This window comes from Triturus cristatus, chromosome 2_1, assembly GCF_964204655.1.
Source record: "Triturus cristatus chromosome 2_1, aTriCri1.1, whole genome shotgun sequence".
NCBI lineage: Eukaryota > Metazoa > Chordata > Amphibia > Caudata > Salamandridae > Triturus > Triturus cristatus.
The window spans coordinates 1,034,968,250-1,034,991,067 of record NC_140581.1 but is presented as its reverse complement, the minus strand read 5'-3'; the positions used below and the strand labels follow the sequence as shown (position 1 = coordinate 1,034,991,067).

General features: G+C 39.4%; 1 protein-coding gene across 1 annotated transcript; it reads right to left on the bottom strand.

Moving 5' to 3' along the window:
• Window positions 1-9,880: 9,880 nt before the first annotated feature.
• LOC146866284 (uncharacterized) lies at window positions 9,881-19,528 on the bottom strand. The gene is made up of 4 exons (XM_085640824.1): window positions 19,483-19,528; window positions 17,068-17,137; window positions 13,984-14,022; window positions 9,881-10,105 (listed from the first exon to the last, which is right to left on the bottom strand). Exons 2-4 carry the CDS (start codon window positions 17,119-17,121, stop codon window positions 9,893-9,895), a joined length of 306 nt encoding a protein of 101 aa, XP_085496950.1. The 5' UTR covers window positions 17,122-17,137; window positions 19,483-19,528; the 3' UTR covers window positions 9,881-9,892.
• Between the last annotated feature and the right edge of the window lie 3,290 nt (window positions 19,529-22,818).

Below are 22,818 nucleotides of genomic sequence, written 5' to 3'. Positions count from 1 at the left end.
GGGATTCCTGTTAAAATTCCCTCCCAAACAAGCCAGAACCAATTACAAACAATGGTAATCCTGGCTGGAGTCCTGTTACAGCCTCCTACAGCCAATCGTGCCAGGAGGTCGGGGAGCGAAATTCTTGTGGCGTTAGCAGAACCACTGCGGTCTTCTTGTCCTTTGCAATGCAGCATCTAAATCGGGTTGGTTGACTACTAGTTAGGTTGCCGATAAAACCACCAAAAATGCCCACTCTGTCGCGGTCCTGCCAACATCTAAATAAGGCCCAGGGTCTCTAAAGGAAAGAGCTGGATAAGGTAAAATGTTGGCTTGATTACTGAGAAAAGAAACCAATGGGGAGAATCTGATACATATAATGGATGAAAAGGGAGCAACTTGGAGCAAACAGGAGTGTATTATGGCTACCTCAAAGAACTTTACTGAGAAAATCAATACCCTCTATTGCCTCTACAGTAGCCAAAAAATATCCCCTCTTAACAAGTAAATGTTTCTTGAGTAACACTATGGGGGCAATAAATACAGAAATTGAAAGTGCTGGGGAAAGACTGGGAGTCACAAAGAAAGCCCTAAAATTGGCTACACCTAATAGCTCTACCCGAATTGATCCCTTTGCCCTCCTTCACGAGCACAGAGAATATGTATAGGCACATATATGATGAGATGTTGACGGTGGTGCAGAGCCAACAGGCAAAAAGCAGCATTCGGGCGAAGAACAGACCATGTGTTTGTGAGGGACCCTTGGACTTGATACATGGGAGTAACCCCAGGGGACCAGTGATCCAATGGGGTCACCTCCAACAATGAAGCAGTAGAGCATGAATCAGCCAAAAACAGGTATAAGGAAACATGCCGCAGCAACCAGACAACTCAACAAGAGAGGGGATATGTCGGAGTAGGGACCAGGCTCTAGGGATTTTCTTCTTAACATGTTTTAAAACCTGCGGTGAAAGAGACTATTAGCCCTCAATTTGACTTTAAAAGTATAGAACACATTATTTTTTATACTAATTAACCCAAAAGTGGTAGCTCTGACGTGCAATGATTTGACAATGAGAAATATCAAGGGGCATCTTTTAGATTTGGCAGTGAGAGACAGGCCTGCATGCATAAGGGAAAAATTATATGCCAGTGGCACTAGGGACCAGAATATCAGCCCTAGAGATTGTCAGGGCTCTGTGAGTGTGGCAACGTCTGGAGTACCCACTTGGGAAAATTGTTCATGGTATTGCTCCTGCTAAACACCCTCCAACTCCACAGCTAAATTCAAGTCTTTTACCTCCTGCCCCCCCCTTGCCGCTGAAAGTATTTCTGGTAAAGCGTGACTAATTGTGCAACTTGTGCTTCAATTGCCACCTGAGGTGGCACCACTGGTGATTATCCTAAAAAATTACCAACACTGTATCATGGCCAAACTGCACGTGAGACCCACATAAAACCAAGGCTATACATTGGTTATGTTCGTCCTTGGGGCATATGAGTAGCAACTGTGCCTAACAGAACATTGTTTTAGTGCAGAAAATATCTTCGTTGGGCAATACAGTGAAGAGGGAGAAGGGTGACTGTATTTTCATCAACTTTTCTAGTGCTCATATAGTCACCACCATACTGCATAGGCTAGCAGAGGCCCAAAAGCAACTGTGCCATCACAGCAGTATCACTGAGTTTTTCCTATAGCCCTTCTCTCTGGCACCAGTTGTGTCTGATGGTATGGATCCTTCATTGGGAAGATCCCAGGATGTGCCTTTTGTCATACCTATGTATAACCTCTTTTCGACCCTGGCTAAAGTTGATTGACTGGGGAATATTGAATACTTGTGAAATAGCAAATGTGGAACATATCTGAAGACCTCCTGGAAAATGTGGAGGACAATATTAGGTCTAGTCTCCTTCCCTATTTGGACTGGGCAGAGAGGAAGGGCTATGAGATGGAGAACGGGCTGATATAGGTATGGTAGGTAACAACTTTATTCAGGTTGTGGCTCGCTCCCCACCCCTTTCGAGACAAAGGAGCAATGCGTGTGCACAGAGCTTCGGTCCACCCAGTCCCATACCTACCAAGATACAAGTATTCTATCATGGAACATTGCTGGGATTGCTCAGAAGTTGACAGGTCCAGAATGGGCAAACAAGATTGGTGATTATCACATAATTTATCTACAGGAAACTTGGACATGTGAAATGGGTTTTTTGCAATAACTACTCCAGAGTTGCCTGTTGCTCATGGGCATAACAGAGCTGTAATGCTAGATATGATTAGAAAAACGTTGCCCTATCAGATAGTAGAGAGGGTTCTTGATTCACCATACTATCCGATTTGAAGTTTTGACTCGCTTCATGTTATAGTGTTGATAAAATGCTATCACAATAATTTTAAGTGTGGTGATTCGATAACTGTGGATTAACTGGTCACTGTGATAACTAAAGTTGTAGGAAGATTAAGGCATGATTATTATATTATTTGGAGGGGGGAGCCTTTAATTGAAGAATGTGTACAATTTCATGCAATTCTCTGTGTCTCTATGTGTGTCCTGCGGGATATCGATCTTGATTATCCCCAACATTTTGAGCATAATCCATGTGGTGATTCGCTGAATAATATACTGGTTAGACATAATCTCATACTCACAGTTGACTTGTTGAAGGACACAGCTGGTTGACAAGTATTGTTTAGGGGAGAGGTAAGGGCAGTTTAAATGATTATATTGCAGTTTCACTAGAGATGAAAGGGAAAGTGTTATTTTTTAATTCAGCATTGAGATAATAAGGACCAGAATTCATTAGTGCTTCTGCTATGCTTCAGACCAGAAGCCCCAATACATACTTACACCATGCCATTACTTGAATACTCCAAAAATATAGGTATTAGGCGTAAGTGGGTAGATTTGGAATCTAGGGAACTGCTCGGAAGTTTGGTAGGAAGTAATGGAGATGAAATGCCGACTTGTTTGGACACTGATGCAACCCCAGGGGATATACCGGACGCTTACATAGATCTATGCAGGTGAACCTCTAAACGTTTATCAAATCCTGGTGATCCTTGTGCAGTAAAGATCCATAAGTGGTTTGATGGTCCTTGTTCAAAAGCCCAAAATCAGTTAAATGGTACTCCGAAGAAATTTCCAAGGGATATGGAGGAAGTGCCGTCCTGTAGACGTCCTTAGTGAAAGAAATGATACAATAAGAAGGGAAATGCAGGATAAGCTAAGGAAAGCCGGTCTGTCCAAAGATACAATAACATTTTGGAAAGTGGTTAATGCCCCATATTTTAAAAATGGCCATTATACCAACATGGATATTCCTATCCTGTCCTCTACATGGGTAGCCTATTTTACAAAGGAATTTGTAGCCCTGCCTATGGAAACCTAGGGTAAGCAAGGCAAAGATATTAACGCAGCCCTAGAGATAAGCGAGCCTTGCACAGTAACTTTAAATGAGGTAGATTGTGCAATGGCGAGATGCCCTAACAGCAAAGCTCCATGCCCAGATGGAGTCTCAATAGACCTTTTTAAGAGCAATATGGATCTGTGGGTCTCAATCCTAGTGAATTTCCTGAATAGCACAATGGCTAGGGGTCCCCAATGTCATGATCAAAAGCCATAATAGCACTAATATTTAAAAAGGATGATAGAAGGGTCCCCAAATGCGACAGCCCATCTCACTCATAGATTCCACAATAATGGTGTTGGGCAGGATACTCTTAGATTATAAAGAGACCTGGTCAACCGAGGAGAGCATTTTATTGCCCACGTAATATAGATTCAGACACCGTCTAGGCACTATAGACCAGTGCCCGGACCTTTACCTTTTGTATAATAAGTATATAAGGGTTAAGGCCTGTACATTGCCTTCATAGATCTTGGCGCAGCTTTAGATAATATTAACAGAGGGGAACTCTGGTTGAAGTTGCTGACTCTGGGAGTGGAGGCAAGGCCATTGCACATCCTTATGAGAAGGTGATAGGGTGTGTTAGGTATTTACCAAACGGCAAATGTACTCCTCTGATTTACATCAGTAAGGGAGTATGGCAAGGCTGTGTCTTTGCTCCATTTTTGTTGAGAATATACAACAATGATTTGGACCTTCACCTACTGAAGATAGCGGCTGCCCCCCCATATGTTGGGGATTAGAGGCTGACCCGTACTCATGTTTGAAGATGACAGCATACTAATGTGTCAAATGCAAATTGGCCTACAGAGGTTACTAGACAGGTTTGTGCAGATTATGGATTCACTAAGGTATCAAACAAATAAGTCAAAATCATTTACTATGGTATGTGGCAGACCTAAAGGTATGGCAAGACCTTTTCAGAAACATACAGTAAACACCTTTGCATATCTAGGACTCCCATTTGAAAATAAATGAACTGGAATCATCTTTTCAAAGTTAAAGGCACCCATCTTGATCAAAATATGCACCCTTCCACACGTTTACTAATAAGCTGGACCTTTGGTTGCAATTTTAAATATTTATAAGTCCAGACACATTGCAGCGGCCACCTGGGGAGCAGGCATATGGGGTTGGCATCACCTGGAATCTTTACAATCTGCATAAAATATTTTCTTCCGCAGGCTTTTGCATTTACCGGGATGTGTGCCTGCCTCCATCTGTCATGCAGAATTAGGGAGCAGATATCTGTGTGATACTATCAGCGAGTGCCAATCAAGCTATGGCTGTCTACCTGGTCCCGCACTGAAGCAACATTGAAGAGAGCGGTGATTAAGGACTGTTTGGCCCTGGATAGAGCCTGTAATATTCAGTAGCTACAGTTCATGAAAAATTAATTAGTCAAAATAGGCCACCAAAATGTTTATTGATAAGCCACAGAATACAATAAAGCCGATGAAGTTGCCAATCAAAAAACCCCTTTTGGACCATATGCGAAGGGAGAGAGAGAGGAGGGGGGAGTATGGAAAAAAGACAGTAGGGATGTTTGCTTTGTTGGAAACAACTAACAACATAGAACCTAATCTACTGGTATATTCCTGGGTTGAGCCCATGTAGCGAAGCAGCTTATTTTCTACATTGTCCTCACAAAAAAATGTCAGCTGTGACCTTTTGCACATATTTGTGTGCACAGCAATGTTGGGCTAGTTTCCCTGAAACGAAACTTGTTTACACATCGAGTTTCGCACAACATTATCATAATGCCCTGAACATCATGTTCAAGGTCTCTTTTGTACAAATGTCATCTCTATCTTCATCCACGGGGCAACATAGCTCTCTACATAGCCATACCCTCACTATGAGCTAAATGGTGTATTGGCTAAAATATCCTCTAGTGGTATCATGAATCAGTCTTGGTACCAAGCCGTTAGTTTATGTTGTTCAAAGAAATGCGCAGATCCTATGGATTAGTAGGAACTAGACAACACCACTCTACTTAGCATTCCCAGTGTACAGCGTTTTTACTTGTTAGGTTCTGTCTCAACATGGCACATCTCCTTGTTTCATATCCATCAGCCGCAAATTGGGATGTTGACCTTGCTGTTGCTGTTGCAATACGCAAACAGCCCAATGAAAACTTCCCTTTTTTCTTTTGTGACCTTTATAGCATACCTAGGAAATCTATACTTAGGCCTTTGCTCAGGACTTAAAATGTTATATAGTGTAGGGCAGCTTTGGTTTACCAACAACTGCTGCAAACTGAGTTAAATATGCTGCACAATTTATCGATATATCGCAACATGTGTTAAGCTTCACAGATCTGTAATCCTCCATGTGAAAAAAAGTTTTCTTAATTAAGTGTATCAAGGTGACCATTGCTTTATCTTAATATTTAATACTTAACACATACAGGATAGAGGTGTATTATCTACACGTGTTATCATTGATAATGTCATTAATCTTTTTTTCCTGTCATTGATCATGCCCAGACATCATAATTAAGATAGATCAAGTATACAAATTGTCCAACCTGTAATTACAGGACTGTACATTAGTAATGCACAGGAGCCATGGAATCTTGATGAAAAAATCTTGATTTATTTCTATTTTTTTTGTAGATGTAAACATGAATTCAGCCCAGCCAACACATTTCGGCCTAAACGGACTTCATCAGGGTTGTAAGTAACAGCTCAAAACCAGGTGTATCATCTCTAGTTAGGCTTTGCGCTGTAATTGAGTGAACCCCAGGTGACAGTATAAAAGATGAGTCATCAAATATTCTATGTTCAACTCCAATTTATTTATACCAACCCTCCATCTTCCTCATCAGAAGTGAAGTCATTATGATCTATTACATTGCTCTTCCATGGTGAACTCGGTAGGTGGTAGCTGTTGCTTAGGGTCAATGGAAGAGCAATATATCCATTGATTCTTCATGTTCTTGAGACTGGAGTGGCACACCCAGTGGCATACCCTGACAGCATCTGAAAACAACTGGATAAGGAGTGTGGGTTTAAACTTTCTGGTAGTTTCAAATACAGTATGAGACTAAAGCCTTGTCCTAATGGCCACTGTGAAGTCAGTACATTTAACAACAGCAGAAGAAAATTGGAAATTTCTGCAAAGAATAGAACCAACTTGATGTTCGCATCGTCCTTCACTGGATTTGTGTAATCCAAGATTACACAGTACTTAATCATAAAAGAATAAGTGCCAGGGCTCAAAGTTTTGGTCTTAAGCCAGGGGCCGGGTCTCTTGAATGTCACTGTGCCAAATGCCAAAATTATGAATTCTTGCTTCCACCTCATGGCTCTTTAATGCTCTAGCAGACACTCCCTGCCCCTTTTCCTCACTCTTGCAGGTTATTTCATCCGCTTTCTCTATCTTTGTCATGGATTTCTCTTATTTCCCTCCCACCTTTCACTTGGTCAAATTCTAATGAGAAGCAGAAGTGCCAGTCCAGCCAAATGAGCGCTGGTAGGCCTTACCTGCAACCACTGGCTAAACATAAGTGCTGGGATTACATTCAAAAGTGTTGACTGGTCCAATAATTCATCCTTGAAACCTGGTGGGAAAAAGTGGCTAAAGATGTTTCACATGGAAGGCATTTTGGGATTCAACTCATAACTGTAGCAGGAGCCAGAGGTCAGGCAAAGAAGATAGAAAACGTTAATTACTATCATTATCTGGAGATATGATTCTCTTGTGAACAAAATTGGGCAAAAAATCCTAAAAAACAGCTCTATTGGATCTAGGGCTCTTTACCTGTTTGTATACCCTGACCAATGTGGCAGTTATTTTATTCAAGATATCCTAAAATCCTGTGGCTGAAAGGTTATGCCTAAAGCCACATATTGCAGTGAGCTCTGGTTGAGTTGCTGCTTATTAAATGTAAAATAAGTATACCTGAAACATCTACTTGCAGATGCTTTTCCCAGAAGAGTAAACAAGAAAACACATTGAGACACAATGTTATTGTGAAGAAATTATTTATTGAAACAAAATCTTACTAAAAAGAACAGTCTGAACATAAGATACAGCTTTTTAAACTATTTAGGAGATTAGACCTCCACTTATTTCAAAAGGGATGTTTTCTTTCTGATAGTAAAGAGCAGATGTTTCTTTTCACTTCAGATGAACTTCTTTTCTCTTTCTGTAAAGAAACATAGTCATATTAGTTTATAGTATATTGAGGATGTGGTGTTGATTTGTTTTTTTAAAGCTATAATTGATCTGTATTCTAGAAACCAATGTACAATGCTAACTCCATATGCAAATTATTGCACCTTTCACATGACTAATCTTAACCTTTCTCGTTCCCCCTAATCTCACCCTGCTGCTTCACAAGTCTATTCACAAGTCTATTCATTCAAGCTACTCAGATCATACCTAGGGACTTGACTCCTATTTGGACAGGACTCCATCTCCTCTGTACCCACTGTCAAAATGACTCTGAGATTCTACCGGCCTTGGATTGATGGTGGTCATAATTAATTCTCTTGCACACCCATTCCTTCCCTTTACCCCTTAGTGTAAATATGTTGAGATGTATATATGTAAATATAGTAGGTTGTCTATCCTGTATCTGGACTTTCAATCACTAGCTATCATGCATCCCTTTCAGACAAGCTGTATATAACCTTTTATACCCAGATTCTTTGGGTATACACAGAATTTTTTGTCAAAACTTTTAATAATCTTGCTGAATATATTTATTAAATAAATATATTGTTGAGATGAGAAATAACAGTTTGAAAAACATTGGTGAAAGCTATAGAAGTGTATAAATAAAATTGGCAAAGACAAAATCATAAAAAGCACAGTTAAGCATAAATGTCTTTGAGAGGATCATGCCTGGGAATGACTGGGGTGTCATCGATTAAAATTGTTAATAAAGGTTTTCTTGTCACCCAGTGGGTGCTGTGAATTCTGGGTGAGAGGAAATGCATCTTTCGACTCAACATTTCAAAGGGTGAAATATAAAAAAAAGTCTTTACTGTCCAAGATTCCTAAATTGTGATCATCCAAAGAAGTGCTGCTACAGATTGTTTTCTTCCCATCTCATGCTTCCCCGTGGCAGCGCAACATGGACATTTTTAAGGAACAGTTGTGCAAAACATTTTTGTGGGTGCAAAATCAGGATGATTGTGGCTTTAAACAAATTAAAATGCAACCCATTGTAAATTAGCTACAAATTTGCTCAATGCAATATACAGTATGTTTGTCTAAGGTAGGAAGGTAATGTTTACTAAGGGGACATGATAAAGCTGTACAAGTTTCTTTTTCACATAATTTGGCAAAGGCTCCCTGGTGACCTTTTTGGTCCACCTGACTACAGCATCACTAAATTGGAAGATGAGGTGGCATTTCTTCCCCACTGTGGACCTTCTATTTACAAGCAATGACCGGGCTGTGAATGGTGGTCACATTGCACGGCAAATTCCCATAAGAGAGGGCTGCTGTCATACATACCTTTCTTTTAGTGATATTTTACTTTCAGTGATGCTTATTTATCTTTCAATGCTGTTCAGATTGAGACCCCCCCACCTACAGAATTTCAGCCTGTTGTGTATAGTTGCACAATAGATCAAAACAACACCTTACACAATATGCCACATGGGCAGGGGGAATACAGATGCAACCGGATTCTATTCTGCCCAGACAATGTTTCCATATCATTCATCTTTGCAGCTCAAAACAGCGGATATCTAGGCAGGAGTACTTGTTCTCCAATGTTCTAAGCTGTACATGGTGTTTCAAATTTTCAATAATTTTGCCAAGTTATTAAACAATATGAATCCAGTTGATAATAAACTACCCTCAAATGTTTAATCCACATCTTCTGATGTTCAAGCTGGTGCTGTGAAGCAGCTGGAGAGTGAAGAGTGGCGTTTGCCAGCTATGTTTATATTGTCTCTTCATTTGCTTCCCACTGTTTAAATTGAGATTTCTTTTTGAGAAATGTTGGATTTGTTGAAATACAGTGATAGAATGTGCTTGATGCATCATTGACTTTCTGCAACCTCATTTCCCCTCCTTTCCATGGCCTCATGCTAAATAAGCATGTGAATAACTATTTTTCTCTTTATGTGTCTAATAATATTTTATTAAAGACATGCTTGTTTCTGAGGGTGGGGTTATCAAAACTTGTATTATAACACTCACAATGCTAGGGAACCAACACGGTAGGACTATGTACAATATTCTGCTATCACAAAAGTGTAGAGCTGCTAGGTATATTTGTACACATGCACTTGAGGTTGGTGCTATTAACACATACTTTGGTGAACATGTTTGTTTTTATAACCACCATAAAGATTTCTTTCATATTTCATTATTCCCATATTTATCAACGTTAAAAATGAGGACAATGGTGAAAAAAGAGTGTGATTGTTGTGATTTCTGATTGTTGGCCTCTTGTTGTTTAGAAGACTGTCCCCACACAAAATGATTAAATATTTCTATAATGTTTACTGGTGCATGCATCACATACCTGATTTCATATTTAACCTTGAGCCGTGGCAGGCTTGGTCGTAGTGGGAGTAGTTGTTGTTGGTGTAGTAGTGGTTGGAGTAGTAGTGGTTGGAGTGGTAGTGGTTGGGGTAGTGGTGGTTGGAGTGGTAGTGGTTGGAGTAGTGGTAGTTCGAGTAGTAGTGGTTGGAGTTGTTGTACGACGATGATAATGATGCTTCTTCTTGTGCCATTTTTTTTCATGCGACTGGAAAATAGAGAACACACAATAAAAAATATGCTACACTCAAATAACTTATAATACAGATGTACATAACACGACATCACACTATAATCATAGGAGACATTTATCAAGGTTTTTGCTCAGTAGAGGCACACAAAGCAGTACATAACAACAAAGGTATATTTTCATGGACATCAAAACAACACCCTATAATTTAGGATTCAAAGCACATTCACTGCAGGTAGTCACCCTTTCTGATACATAAATATAGCTTTTTATGGTGTGGCTTGGAACCATTCACATCCTTCCCCCAAAAAAACAAAACTTCAAGGACTGGAAGTATGAAAGTGTGTGTTGAATTGTTGAGTCCGTAACAACTGCAATGGGAAACACAGGCCTTCAATGTATTCTGATCACAGAGTGACCTAATTGTGAATGTTTATGAAAGGAGCTGCTGTTTTCCTTCACATTATGTAGGCACCAAATGTATTAGCCTTGATATTTGGACTGCAGGTAGACTCCTTTGCATGGATGTAGATTTCCGAATTGCAGGAATTCACAAATGTTTACAAAGGCAGTCCTGAAAAAGGTTTGATTTCTGTGGCTCACATAGAGCGCCATTAGCATGAATGACTGGACTCTAAATCTAATAATTCATTGTTATAACGAAACAGAGGTGGGTAAAAGAATGTATTGAACACAGTTGCTACATCAAAAAGAAATTCCAGGCTGCTCTAGCTGAGCCCTGTGAGAGCCTGTCAGAGCAGTGCTGGAAAGCAAGGAGCACAGCTTCTGGAGGAGAGGGGAGGCACAGAGTAGAGGGGTTGGGTGGCAGGATGCCACTTATTGTTAATTTTGTTTAATTTGGACGGGGAGAACAGGCCATATTTTGTATGGTTTCGTTTTACTCCTCTGTCCCTTTATAGCAGATGAGAGCAGGGGCAGATACATTTGGAGCCATATATAACATGACATTATAGCTGGGTGAAAAGTGGATTACAGTGATGTTTTTTCACCTGGGGTTCTGAGTGACATTATAGTCAGCTCGAGCTTTGCTCTTGTTGTTAATTTTATTTCCCTCTGAACACCTTCCTGAAAAACATCTCTATACTTCATGTTAACCATCTCTAATTCTACATGTCATGTATGACACCTAAACAGAGACTTTGAAATAAACAGCTGGATTCTAAATCTAGTAATTCACTACTAAGACATACAAACAATGGGTAACAGAACTTGTTAACCACAGTTGCTATGTCACAAAAGAATTCCAGGTTGCTCTGTGTGCGCTCTCTAAGAGCCTGCCAAAGAAGCACTGGAGGTCAGTGTGCACACCTTCTTGATGCGTTGGAAGGGAAGGCATAGAGAGTTGTTTGGGATGGGTTGTAGGAGGCCATGAATTTTGTTTTCAAATCTGGGACAGAGAAGAGAGCCCATGGCCTCCTCATTACTTCTCTGTCTCTAGCAGTTGAAATCAGGGCCAGATGTATTTAGAGGCCAAACATGAAATGAAATTATAGCTGGGTTAAAAGTGGTCTATGAGGTTGCTACCCATCTACCATCTATAATTCCGTATATGATTTATCTCTTTCATTTGAAGTCTCTATCATAATACCAGACTTTCATTACCCACTGCTATGACATAACACGAGTGAGAGAGAAAAGTTATTTCCCTTTGTTGCTACGTCATAAAGTAATTCCAGACTACAGTGGCATTGCTCTCTGGGAGCCTTTGAGAGCAGCACTTGTTCTCACATTGCTTTGGTAAGGAAGTGGCAGGAAGCTCTCTGGGGTTGGTGGGGAGCAGGAAGCCAGTTTTATTACAGAATCTGGAACAGGGAGGAGAGGTCATCTTATGTATGGCTCCCAGACAAACCTATGTCATTGAGCAACAGTTGAAAGGAGGAGCAGATGATTCTGGGGACCATACATATAATAAAAATAAAGCTTAGTAACAGTAAATAACACTGATGTTTTTCATCAAGAAGTTCTGACTGACACCATAGACATTACAAACACTTGTTATTAATTCATGTTACTCAGAACCTCTTGCTGAAAAACATCTCTGATGTTCACTGTTGCCCATATATTATTCTGTATATTAATCACTTCTTACATAAATGTTAAATGTTTTCCATAATTGTAATTTTCTTAGTGTACCAGTGTACATGGCACAATACCCTCCCATGCGTACAATCACATATTTCAGTTTGTTTCATTTTCCCCCAAAGGAAATTATTTTTCACAACTGATAAAGAGCTTCTCCTTTTCCATCAGTTTTGAAGATTTTGAGTTCACATTTGGACTCAAGAAAGGGATTTACTTATTCTTTTCACAGGATTACATCTCTGTGCATTGCTAAGATTGCAATAGGTTACAAGTATGTGAATGTTAATATTACCATATTCAGAAAATCATTGGTGTGTGGGTTGTTCCTAAGATTTCAGGGCATCCTTTTGCTAGAGTGCCCACCCCCTTTCTCTGGGGAATAACAATGTATAGTATTAACCAACTTGGGCTAATATTATGCAGGTGTAAATCCCTTTATGAGTGTAACTTCAGGTTTTTAGAATACCAAACTTGAAATTACAGTCATTAATACAAGTAAGACCTACACCCACAAAAGAGTCAATTTTTTGAGTCCATCATCAAACATTTTCTTGCAGCAGAAAGTCACTGCTCTATATTCATTTATCACATCGACTTTGATCACATTCACGCATTACAGTTGCCTATTTCCCACGCATAGGTCTGTACAAATGAGAGTCTGAAGATTTCAGTCTAAAAACACAATGGTTTGAAGCATCTGACATCAAATCTACTGATGATCGGAGCTTTGATTTATACTGTTTGTTTCATCCCTCATCATGACTTGATTTTCAACGACATGCAGTGAGAGGATTCACTTGTCCAGGATTGAGAAGGGAAACACAATGCACATATAGAAATATACAAATGTGACTGCTTAGCTGGCCCCAGGACATTAGAGCACACTTGTGAAATAGATCTTATGCTTCAAGCCTTTTACTATATGAGCTATTCATAGGAATATAGCTAAAAGGACTCCATATCATTATGAGCTTTAATGGCGCAGCTCAAATCCCAGCGCCTAGTTTATGTTTCAGTAAGGGATATAGTTAATTAATTTAACCTGATTATTTTCTGAGTTACTGCTTTAATTTCTGACAGAACTGCTTTGAAACAGTGAGCGAGGGTTGCCTCTTTAAATTTCTGATCTATGCTGTCTGAAAATAACATACTAACTCAGAGAAATATTGGTTTAAATGAATTCACTTTAGGCCCCACAGGTTCATAAAATAGTTGCTGGACTCTGCGCTTCACCTCTGAAGTGGACCTATATAGGCAGATTCAATAGGAAAACACATCAAGAATTAACTATTATAGATGAATTGCTGATATGTTGCATGTTTGACCAATGTATCTAGGAATAATGTAAAGAAAAAGTAAGAAAGAGAAATGTCAAAGATCAAACATGGAGTCAGACACAGTCTCTCTTGCCCATCTGGGATTACTTGTGTTCCTTTCTAGAGAAATAGCAGTGGAGATGTACTGTTCTATCTCAAAGAATGTCACAAACAATTTAGATGTGGTTGGTCCATGTCACTAATAGTACTAATCAAAGTAAGTACCATTGGTTCAAACTGAATAGTTTCCTTCCTTTTATTTTATCGAAGTGCCTTATTCATGGTCCAGATGTTGTAGACCCTAAAATCATTCAATCACAGAAGCCTGAATATTATCCACAGAAAGTTCAGAAAAATATTTTATAAAGACTGGCAAATCAGATACAATGTACTGACGAGAAATATAAGCATTTCAAAGGTAGAATGCCGTGGTCACTGCAGGATGTAAGAAACTATTGCAGAATGTCTCATACTTACACCACTGTCACTTGCACTCCTCTCATCCCGTTCAAAGGCCTGGAAAGGAGGGAAGATAAATATTTTGTCAGGTGTAGTTGAGGTGCAATGTAATGTAAGAGCGACACTTTTATCAACCATTCCCTTATGGTTACCCTTACCACTTGTCACTGAAATATTCTGCTAACCTCTAAACCTATCTCAGTGGCAGAACACTGCTGTTTCTTCCATCAGCTCCCACGCTGATTCCAGCTGCTATTATAGACAAGGTTTGAATTGCTATCCCAACCATCATCTCAGATGCCACTCTTTTGACAATGAGCCCTTTCTGATTTATAACTGCTGCAAAGCAGGACCAATAAGAGGTCAAATCTGCCATGTGCATTTCACACACTTTTTCCTCATTCACTAAGATTCTGGGAGCGTGACATTATCAACAGTGTATTGTAGAAGTTCCCTTACAGAAAATGCGGTAATGTTATATGATAAATGGTGAATACCACCAGTAGTGACATACTGCCCATTAAATAGGTTGAAAACACATTTCAGCAATGAATTGCATTTCACTAAGTGCCCAGTGGCAGAGAAATTGCAGTAGCACTGGCTGTCTATCTACAGGAGACTGGGGCGTCACTAAAGGTTGACCTTCAAATGTGCTAAAACCTGTGCAATTACCTACGAGTGCTCAATACTTATTCGAGAACTGAGAGAGACATCCCACATACTCCATATTTTTATTTTTAATCCCTGGAGATCAAAGTTACCCTGGCTGTCTCCATTTCCTTCTGCTCAAGACTGTAGTGGGTTGGCAGATTATAGCTGCCAATCCTTCCAGAATAGGGTCCTCTGTGTTTTCAGTCTCCATGGGTTCATATGAGGGTTTCAATTTAATTATAATCTGAAACATGAACCTTGACATATCTATGTCCTGAGTCAGTCACAGCCAATCATAGTTCATGATTAGTTGAGCATCACTTAGTGAGTCAGAATTATACTGCATACTTCAATCCTTCCACTCAACAGTGAGGAAAATGCAAGAAAGAACAACTTTATTTAGAGTTCGACAGACAAGATACTCTTTCAGAACACGACGGGTACACCTTCCACCATATTGCAACTCTCATAGACTATTTGCACTTGTTAGAACCCAGATGGGAAAATTGGTACATTTGTGAAGCCCACATGTTTGTTCCTGTTGCAAAAACATCTTTGAAAAACAAGGTATTACATAAAGGTTTATGCCTAATTTGTGATCAGATCTTATCGTCCAATGAATCAACTTTTGCAAATAAAAAGTGAGTTAATTCTGCTATTGGTGGAATCTTCGTATCATGAAGAGAAAGTCAGAAAGAAGCACCTTTGATGTGGAAATTCCATAGTAGACAGGGCACCACTGAAAGTGAAATGGAAAAAGTAGGGCAAGGGAGTGTAGATTATTAATTCTCTACAAGAATAATAATGTATAGGACTTTGTCAGTATTGTGACCCTCTGTTGTACCTAAGTCATGTGAGGAAGAACACTCCTATACAGAATCCCAAAGCAAGAGAGAGAGAGGAAGTGCAGTGGCAAAATGTTGATGGCAGGGGGCAAGATGGAACAAGAAATGGGTGGGTCATTAGGCTAAAGTGCAGGAGCAACAGTTTCAATGCAGGCAGCTCCTGCTCATTCTCAGACCGTGTAATTATATCAAGTGGCAATGTGTTATGACCACACTCTAAGCAGTGTGGTTGCATGATAGCAAGAAACCTTTCCAGTATAGAAGATTGGAATCCCCACAAAAGACCACAGCATAGAGGGAGAACAATGGCAGATAAAAGTCCTCTCCTTTAAATTCTAATATAATTCATGGGATTCTGTAATCCCTGTTTAAAGGCATGTTTCTAATTTCTTTATAAGTGGTGCCTAGTGATGCACTCAGTTGCCGATTATAAAGAAGAGACATCAGAACTCTATTTTATATGTTATTCCAGTCGAGTTCTGATGTCGCAGTGCCTGCTGCCATAGCAAGCAGCCAAGGTGAAAGGCAGGTCAGCTCACCAAGCATTGTTGAAGCAGCTGTTTAAAGCACCAAACTAGAACATTGCTTTTTTTTAATTCTGGTCTGTTTAATAGGTTACAATAACAAGCAGAAAGAATATGTTTACTTTTTGCACTCCTTAGATAGAGAAAAGCAAGAATCTTTCTGCGTGTTTTTACTCATTCTCAGCGACACCAGCTTTTTTTAATGCTTTTTTTTTACACGTAATTGTGTTGAACTTTTTCTAATATCTGTTTGCAATAAATATCTAACAGGTCGTTGATATATTTAATTTTGCCCTAGAGGTTTTATTTTTTACTTCATGTTTGCAAACATGCTCAAGCTGCGAACCAAGGTTTTAAGTGGTTTGTGGGAAAGGTGATGGTGTGACCATGTATTAAATAGGATTAAGTAGCCCCTGGGGTACACGATAAGGGAATTACAAGTCTACTCTGAGTTCAATAACTTCATAATAGAATTTGTCCTTCAGCCTCATTCCTTTATATGGTTATTGAACTCCTCAGTGACTTGCAATATCCTTATAATGTACGGCAGAGGGTACTTTAACCATTATATTACACTTTTTGTTTCCCCTTTAAGTAAACAGCATTTTGTTCCTAATTCTAGATGTGTAATAAAAGAATCACAAGGGTAGTTTAATGTACTTTCTCCCCTTATGAGCCTGCACTGCACAGTAGAGGCTTTAACAACCAATACAGTATTATCATTTATGTTAGCCATGGATTTTTCAAAATGGTTATTCGAAACACATATATAAACTGGTGCTGTCCAAACGAAATATTGCACACTGCACATGCCCTATGATCACTTCAAACTGATCAATATTGAAGGTCATTTTTAAAAATAGACAAGTTTTGAAATGCTTCAAACACCCAGACAATCCAAAAGTATCTCTTGAACCCTAAGAGTGCAGTGCGATGTGTTTCCGATTCCCATTTTAGGGACACATGAAAGTGGAATATCAGCTTATCAACAGAAACTCGTGAGACGTTTTCCCTAAAAGCATTGTTAAGTGAGACTAACAAAGTACTACATGTCCACTAATGTCCCACACATCATCACTCACCGCAATGCAGACGGCTAAGGCCAGAAGGCAGGACACCACAACCAAGGTCCTCATCTTTTATGAATGGTATCTACAAGGAAATATGATAAAACGAATGGTTAATAAAGAGTACATTTCTGAAGTACCAGCCATGATCTCTGATAGTGATTGGCAGAACACTTGCACCAGAGTTTCGTTATGTTGGAGGTTAAAATTGGCTCCATAGTTATACATGTGACCTATATTCAGTACCAGTGGAGTTAGGCACTAAACTATACAGTAGTGAAAAGAAAATTAAGTAGCAAGGCACAGCCAATTTTGTGGCATTGAGGCATTGAAAGGTAACTATTCGGCACACTTTGTGGCAATATTATATAGCTATTTTACTATTTAGCACACTTTCATGTAAAATGGATCCCAGTGCGAAAACATTGGTTTTTTAATTTAAAAAAAAATATATAGATTTAGCACATGATATTCACATAGGTTTTTCAAGAAGAATTTAAAAGAATATTGTGTAGAAGCGCAATTATATGGACATTCGCCTCTCCACAACCCAGAGTAAGGCACTGTGTGAAACAGTCGCTGTGGGGCACCGCACAGAAAACAGGCTCATCTATTCAGATTTCCTGCGATAAATGGTTGCCTCACTTATTCAGTACCTCGCAGATATGTTTTACAACTTTTCTTTAGTTTTGTGATTGCTCCATCTCACGCAGTAGGACCTCTTGTAACATCTCTATTCATTAACAGAAATCCCCCTGCAAACAGACAAAATCCCTTCTGACAGCCCAATTGTAGAAGGTGTATCCAGCATCTTGACACATTTTCACCTGTTTGCATGCATAATACAGCATCCAGGGGCTGAAAAGTGACCTGTTGGCGCAATAAAATGTGAATCACTGTGTTGCACCACTGTTTGCTACATTTTAATAACTTTTCATCGGTAGAGACAGAAACTATTTTTAGAATCTTTAAATTATTCGGCTTTTGAAGAACTACGTGGCTGGAGCAGCTAACTATTATTTCTGCAGAAATGTTGTTGCTATGCCATATATTTTTTGTATATTGATGCATGTTTGCCTTACAGTTGGAAAGCCCTTTCATTGAATTTTGCATATGAATGTGCATGATAAATATGAGATAGTGCCATTTAATAGATTGAGACAAAATGGACAAATTTAACAAACACACAAATATATTTAGCCTTTTGTTAGCTGAATTGTTCGCCTTTTGTTGTCTTTTTTCCACTTTGCTTTAACGCAATTGTGTTTTTTAATGAAATAAAAAAAATATGACGGCATTCACACACATTCCAAAGGTCCGATTCACAAAGGTAAACTTAGACCCAAAGTCTAGCTTTAGACCAGAAGTCAAACTATAGACCTGAAGTCTAAAATCTCAATTCACAAAGGTAAATTTAGACCTGAAGTCTAAGTTTACCTTTGTGAATCATGCCCTGTGTGTTTTTTTCACCCAATTTAGGCACCTAAGTTAGGGTCATCAACGCTGGCCTAATATATATATGCTTTATAAGGCACATGGGGAGTGCTTCCGTCCAGATGCAACGCTCCATGTGGGAAAAAAGAAGACGAAGGGTCATTTACAACTTAAATACTACTGGAAACAATCAGATTTTCCAATAATGGCAAATCAGGCTGTTAAATATTAGGCTAAATATAGGCATGGAAAAATGTGATTTGTATAGATTTCCATGTAAAGTTCTTTGGATTTTGGTGAATTTCCTGACATTTTAAAATCTATGTAAATCATACTACTAAAACCAATAATTCATAGATTCTAACCTGCCTTTTTTTGAGACTTAAGCCCAGAATCCTGATTTCAAATTGAGGATATAAGCAAAATATCCGTATGTCAGTCATTTTATTAATTTTAAAATTCGTAAATCAGTCAGCAAGAGGCTTTGCTTGTCCGTGCAACATATGGATAAGCAAGAGACTTAAACAATCATCTGCGAGCTCAAACTTTAGAAGAATCATTTCCAAATGGATATTTCACCCCCAAATTGTGCTGTTTTAATTTCAACAGCTTTACAGTCTTCTAAATCAAGATTGTCGAACAGATATGCATGGTATGCTTTTTACACAAAATGTATAACGCATATACATACTATCATTGACAGGGATTGTGGTTCAAAATTGAACAGCTATATGTCCACCTTACTCCTAGGTTTGCATTTGTGGATCATTTGGTCCAGAAAGACATGTATTATATGGATTGATTCCAGGCTTTCTATGTGTGCAATAAAGTACATCGGTGTGGGTTTTTCAGATGTAATTATAAACTGTTTTAGTAATGGCCATTCAAGTTTACCCTAAAATAACTCAGAAATGATCAAAACCTAAATCCATTCGACTGGTTACCCTTTCATGCAGCTCTGAAAAAGCAATCTGAAGGTTAAAAGCAATAACTTACCAGGAGCAGCTTGCACAAGGATTGATTGTCTTCTGATGCTTTTGTGGGTGAAGTGGTGTTTGGTGTTACCATGTCTGCACATTTATAGTGTTCATTTAAGGGCCTGGCTTTACTAGGATTAGGGTTCATTGTGTCATACAGGCTAAAGTAGGAGGTTAATAATCCACCCTTGATGACTCCTGCTCTGGTTTCCTTGGCTGCTGCTCTTAAAGTGCAATATTTTGTAAAACCCTCTGTTTTGTTAAATAAACTATGTACGCAGACGAAACTCCACACTTGAATTGTTGAAGTTTCAGTGGCCATTCAAACCACAATTAAGGTGTTGTCTGGTACTTGTGAGTTCAATAATGCCCTTCACATTTTGAGACAGGTGGCTTTTTGATTCTAGGAACCGGGTGCTGAAACCTACACAGTACTAGAATGATTGATCCTTTGGTATTGTTCCTGCTTCTTGCTCACCACATTCAGCTCAATTTAGACAGGGCGATTATGAACTGAATTAAAACTCTAGCTAGGTACCTGTGGGTCAAAAGTTACAGCTCGTTGCCATAGAGGAAATAAACAAAAATATAAATTTAGAAAAATATAACATATCAACAAATAATTCCTTCCTAGTTTAATTCTCTAGAGTTACTGACAATTTCATTGGATGTTTCAGATCATTATTATGAAGTATTAAACACATTAATTGAGGAAATTAATTTCACAAAACCATCAACTTCATAGTACAATACTGAATAGAAATTATAGTGAAATGGGAAAGTAATTAAAACCACAAGTCGATGATTGGTGAAATATAGTACAAAGAATACATTTTATGAAAACAAAATTAACATTTGGATAGATCTAAGTCTTCTGCAAAATGTAACATTTCATCTACAAGGGTTATTTAAAAAATGGGAAGAAGATGCTATTCTCCCAAAATACATTAGAGAAGCAGTCTTTCTACTTTTGAGGGGAAGTTAAATAAAAACATAGACAGAAAACCTAAATATGCAAGACAAGAAAAGTACCCAATGAATAAAAGTGTTTTAGAACGAACCCGATAATGGCAGAATGCTAAAGGACTGAAAGTTTTTCAGAACATTGAAATATTTGGATCTCCATTGACAACAATGACATGGCAGGGGGCATATATGCCTGATAATAAGTACATGAATAATGGTTATTTGTGCAAATCTATATTTGGGGTTAACCATAATACCATGTAAGTCAGAAGACATTTTGTTAAATGTGTTCTTTCTTGCAAACTACCTTTCAGGGGAGAGGTGTGGCACCGCGGCCAGGGCGACTGATACTGGACGCTGGGGATCACGGTTCGATCCCTTGCTCCGATGGCAGGGGTCTGCCCAGCACCATGTGACTCTGGGCAAAAGCTCGCTTAATCTTCCCAAAGGCCCCCAGCACCGAGAGACCCATTCAGGGGTGATTTGTGCGCTATACAAGTACTGGATTTACATTTACATTTACATTTGAAGGCCACAAATGGAAAAAATGTCTGTTACTAATAACAAATATTCTATTACTCTGTATTTCACACTTCTCCAGATAGAAATGGCACTCCATTTGTGAAGGTGAGCCTATTTCCTGCAATAGGGAAGTCCTCAAAATACAACAATGAAACATCAGGATATTTCCTTTGAAATGCACTCATTCGAGCAATATGGGTAACTGATGATTTAAGCTTGGGCTTGCAGGCACCCATGGAAAACGACCTAACTCAGATATATTCGAAAAATAGACACTCAAGGTTGTCAAGCTGGGTGGGTTACATGGATTCCACCACCTTTCCTTAACCATCATGTCATGCAAACATCAAACTTTGAATAGAATATCAGATTTTCCTCACATTTAAATGAGGAAATGCCCCCGAATCTGTGGCGAGCGACCGAATTCCCACCATACAATGTGCCTACACATCTCCCAATAAAAATGGTACCCTATGTGTATGGATGGGACCATCACCCTGAGCAGTAAAGGCCCAAAATTCAATGAGGAATTATCAAGATTTTTCCTTTCAGACTAATTCATTCAGGCAATGTAGGTAGCTGTCTATCTACCAATCCCAAGATTGGTCAGGCCAGGCAATGCATGGATCCATCATGTTTGTGGCCAGTTGGATGTATGGTTCTTAGATCTGTCAGCCTTAGGGTGGTCTTCCCCCAACCTTTTGCCTTCCTCCCCAACGTTTTCCTGATCTCATTTTTGCTGGGCTTAGGACTCTGAGCACTTTTCCACTGCTAACCAGTGCTAAAGTGCTGGTTGTCTCTCTTCTATAAATGGCAAAATTGGCCTACACCAAACTGGCATATTCACTTTGCTTATAATCCCGAGTAAAGTGTGCTGAGGACCTGTAAATTAAATACTACTAGTGGGCCGGCAGCACTTATTGTGCCACCCACTTAAGTAGCCCATTAAACATGCTCAAGCTTGGCATTACAAAGCCTGTGTGTGCAATTTAAACTGCCATTTTGATCAGGTAAAATAAACCTTTTGACTTGCTCAAACCCAGTCGTGGCTGCTACCTTCCACCCGTAGTGGGGTGGGTGGGTGCAGAAGGAGCGTGCAGGATTAAAAAACAAAACACTTCTCCTGGCCGGCTGCCTGGCTGGCTGCTGCCGCCTCTTCTGCTTCCTCTTCCTTCTGTGGAGAAATAGGAAGCAGGAAGCGCCAGGGCTCCCACGCTCCCCACAGCCAATCACAACACAGCAATGCATCGTTGTGATTGGTCTGAGCGTCGTTACGTGGTGCTCAGCCAGTGGCTGGAGGGGTGGGCATGTTCTCCATGCAGGCTGTAATGCATCCTGCATGGAGAACAGGGAAAGTGCGCATGACTGTTTTGGGTGGACCAACAGTACAAGAGTTGTACCCTCCTCCTCTGCTCTTCAGCCCCACCCCCTCTTGCCAGCTGCCACAGCAGGAGGACAAAATAAAAGGATAATAACATTACGTTATTATCATTTAATTTTTTCCTTTCTTTTGCTGCATCAAAGCAGTGGGCTGACACGCCTCCGCCTTAGCAGAGGAGCGGCCACTGTCCAAACCTTATTATTTCATACATATAAGTCACTCCTATAGTAGGTCCTGGACAGCCCTAGGACAGGGAGCAATGTATTTAAAAAGTAGGAAATGTGCTTTTAAGTTTTACATGTCCTGGTAGTGACAAACTCTTTAATCCGTTTTTCAATACAGCATGGCCGATCTCTCCCATAGGATAACATTGGAGTTGCCTTACTGCATTTCCAAATGGGAAGAATTGACCCATTCAAGTTTGGTGTCTCTGGAATCCTAATTTAAAATCCTAATTTATGGTGAAGTTGGCATTTCCTTGTCTTT

What these genes read in the sequence shown, in the direction of transcription:
- LOC146866284 (XM_085640824.1), bottom strand. Translation starts at nt 17,121, where the DNA reads ATGAGGACCTTGGTTGTGGTGTCCTGCCTTCTGGCCTTAGCCGTCTGC. An exon ending in CCTTAGCCGTCTGCATTGCG is followed by an intron (nt 14,023 to 17,067) that starts GTGAGTGATGAT and finishes CCTCCTTTCCAG; the next exon opens with GCCTTTGAACGGGATGAGAG. An exon ending in GGAGTGCAAGTGACAGTGGT is followed by an intron (nt 10,106 to 13,983) that starts GTAAGTATGAGA and finishes TCTATTTTCCAG; the next exon opens with TCGCATGAAAAAAAATGGCA.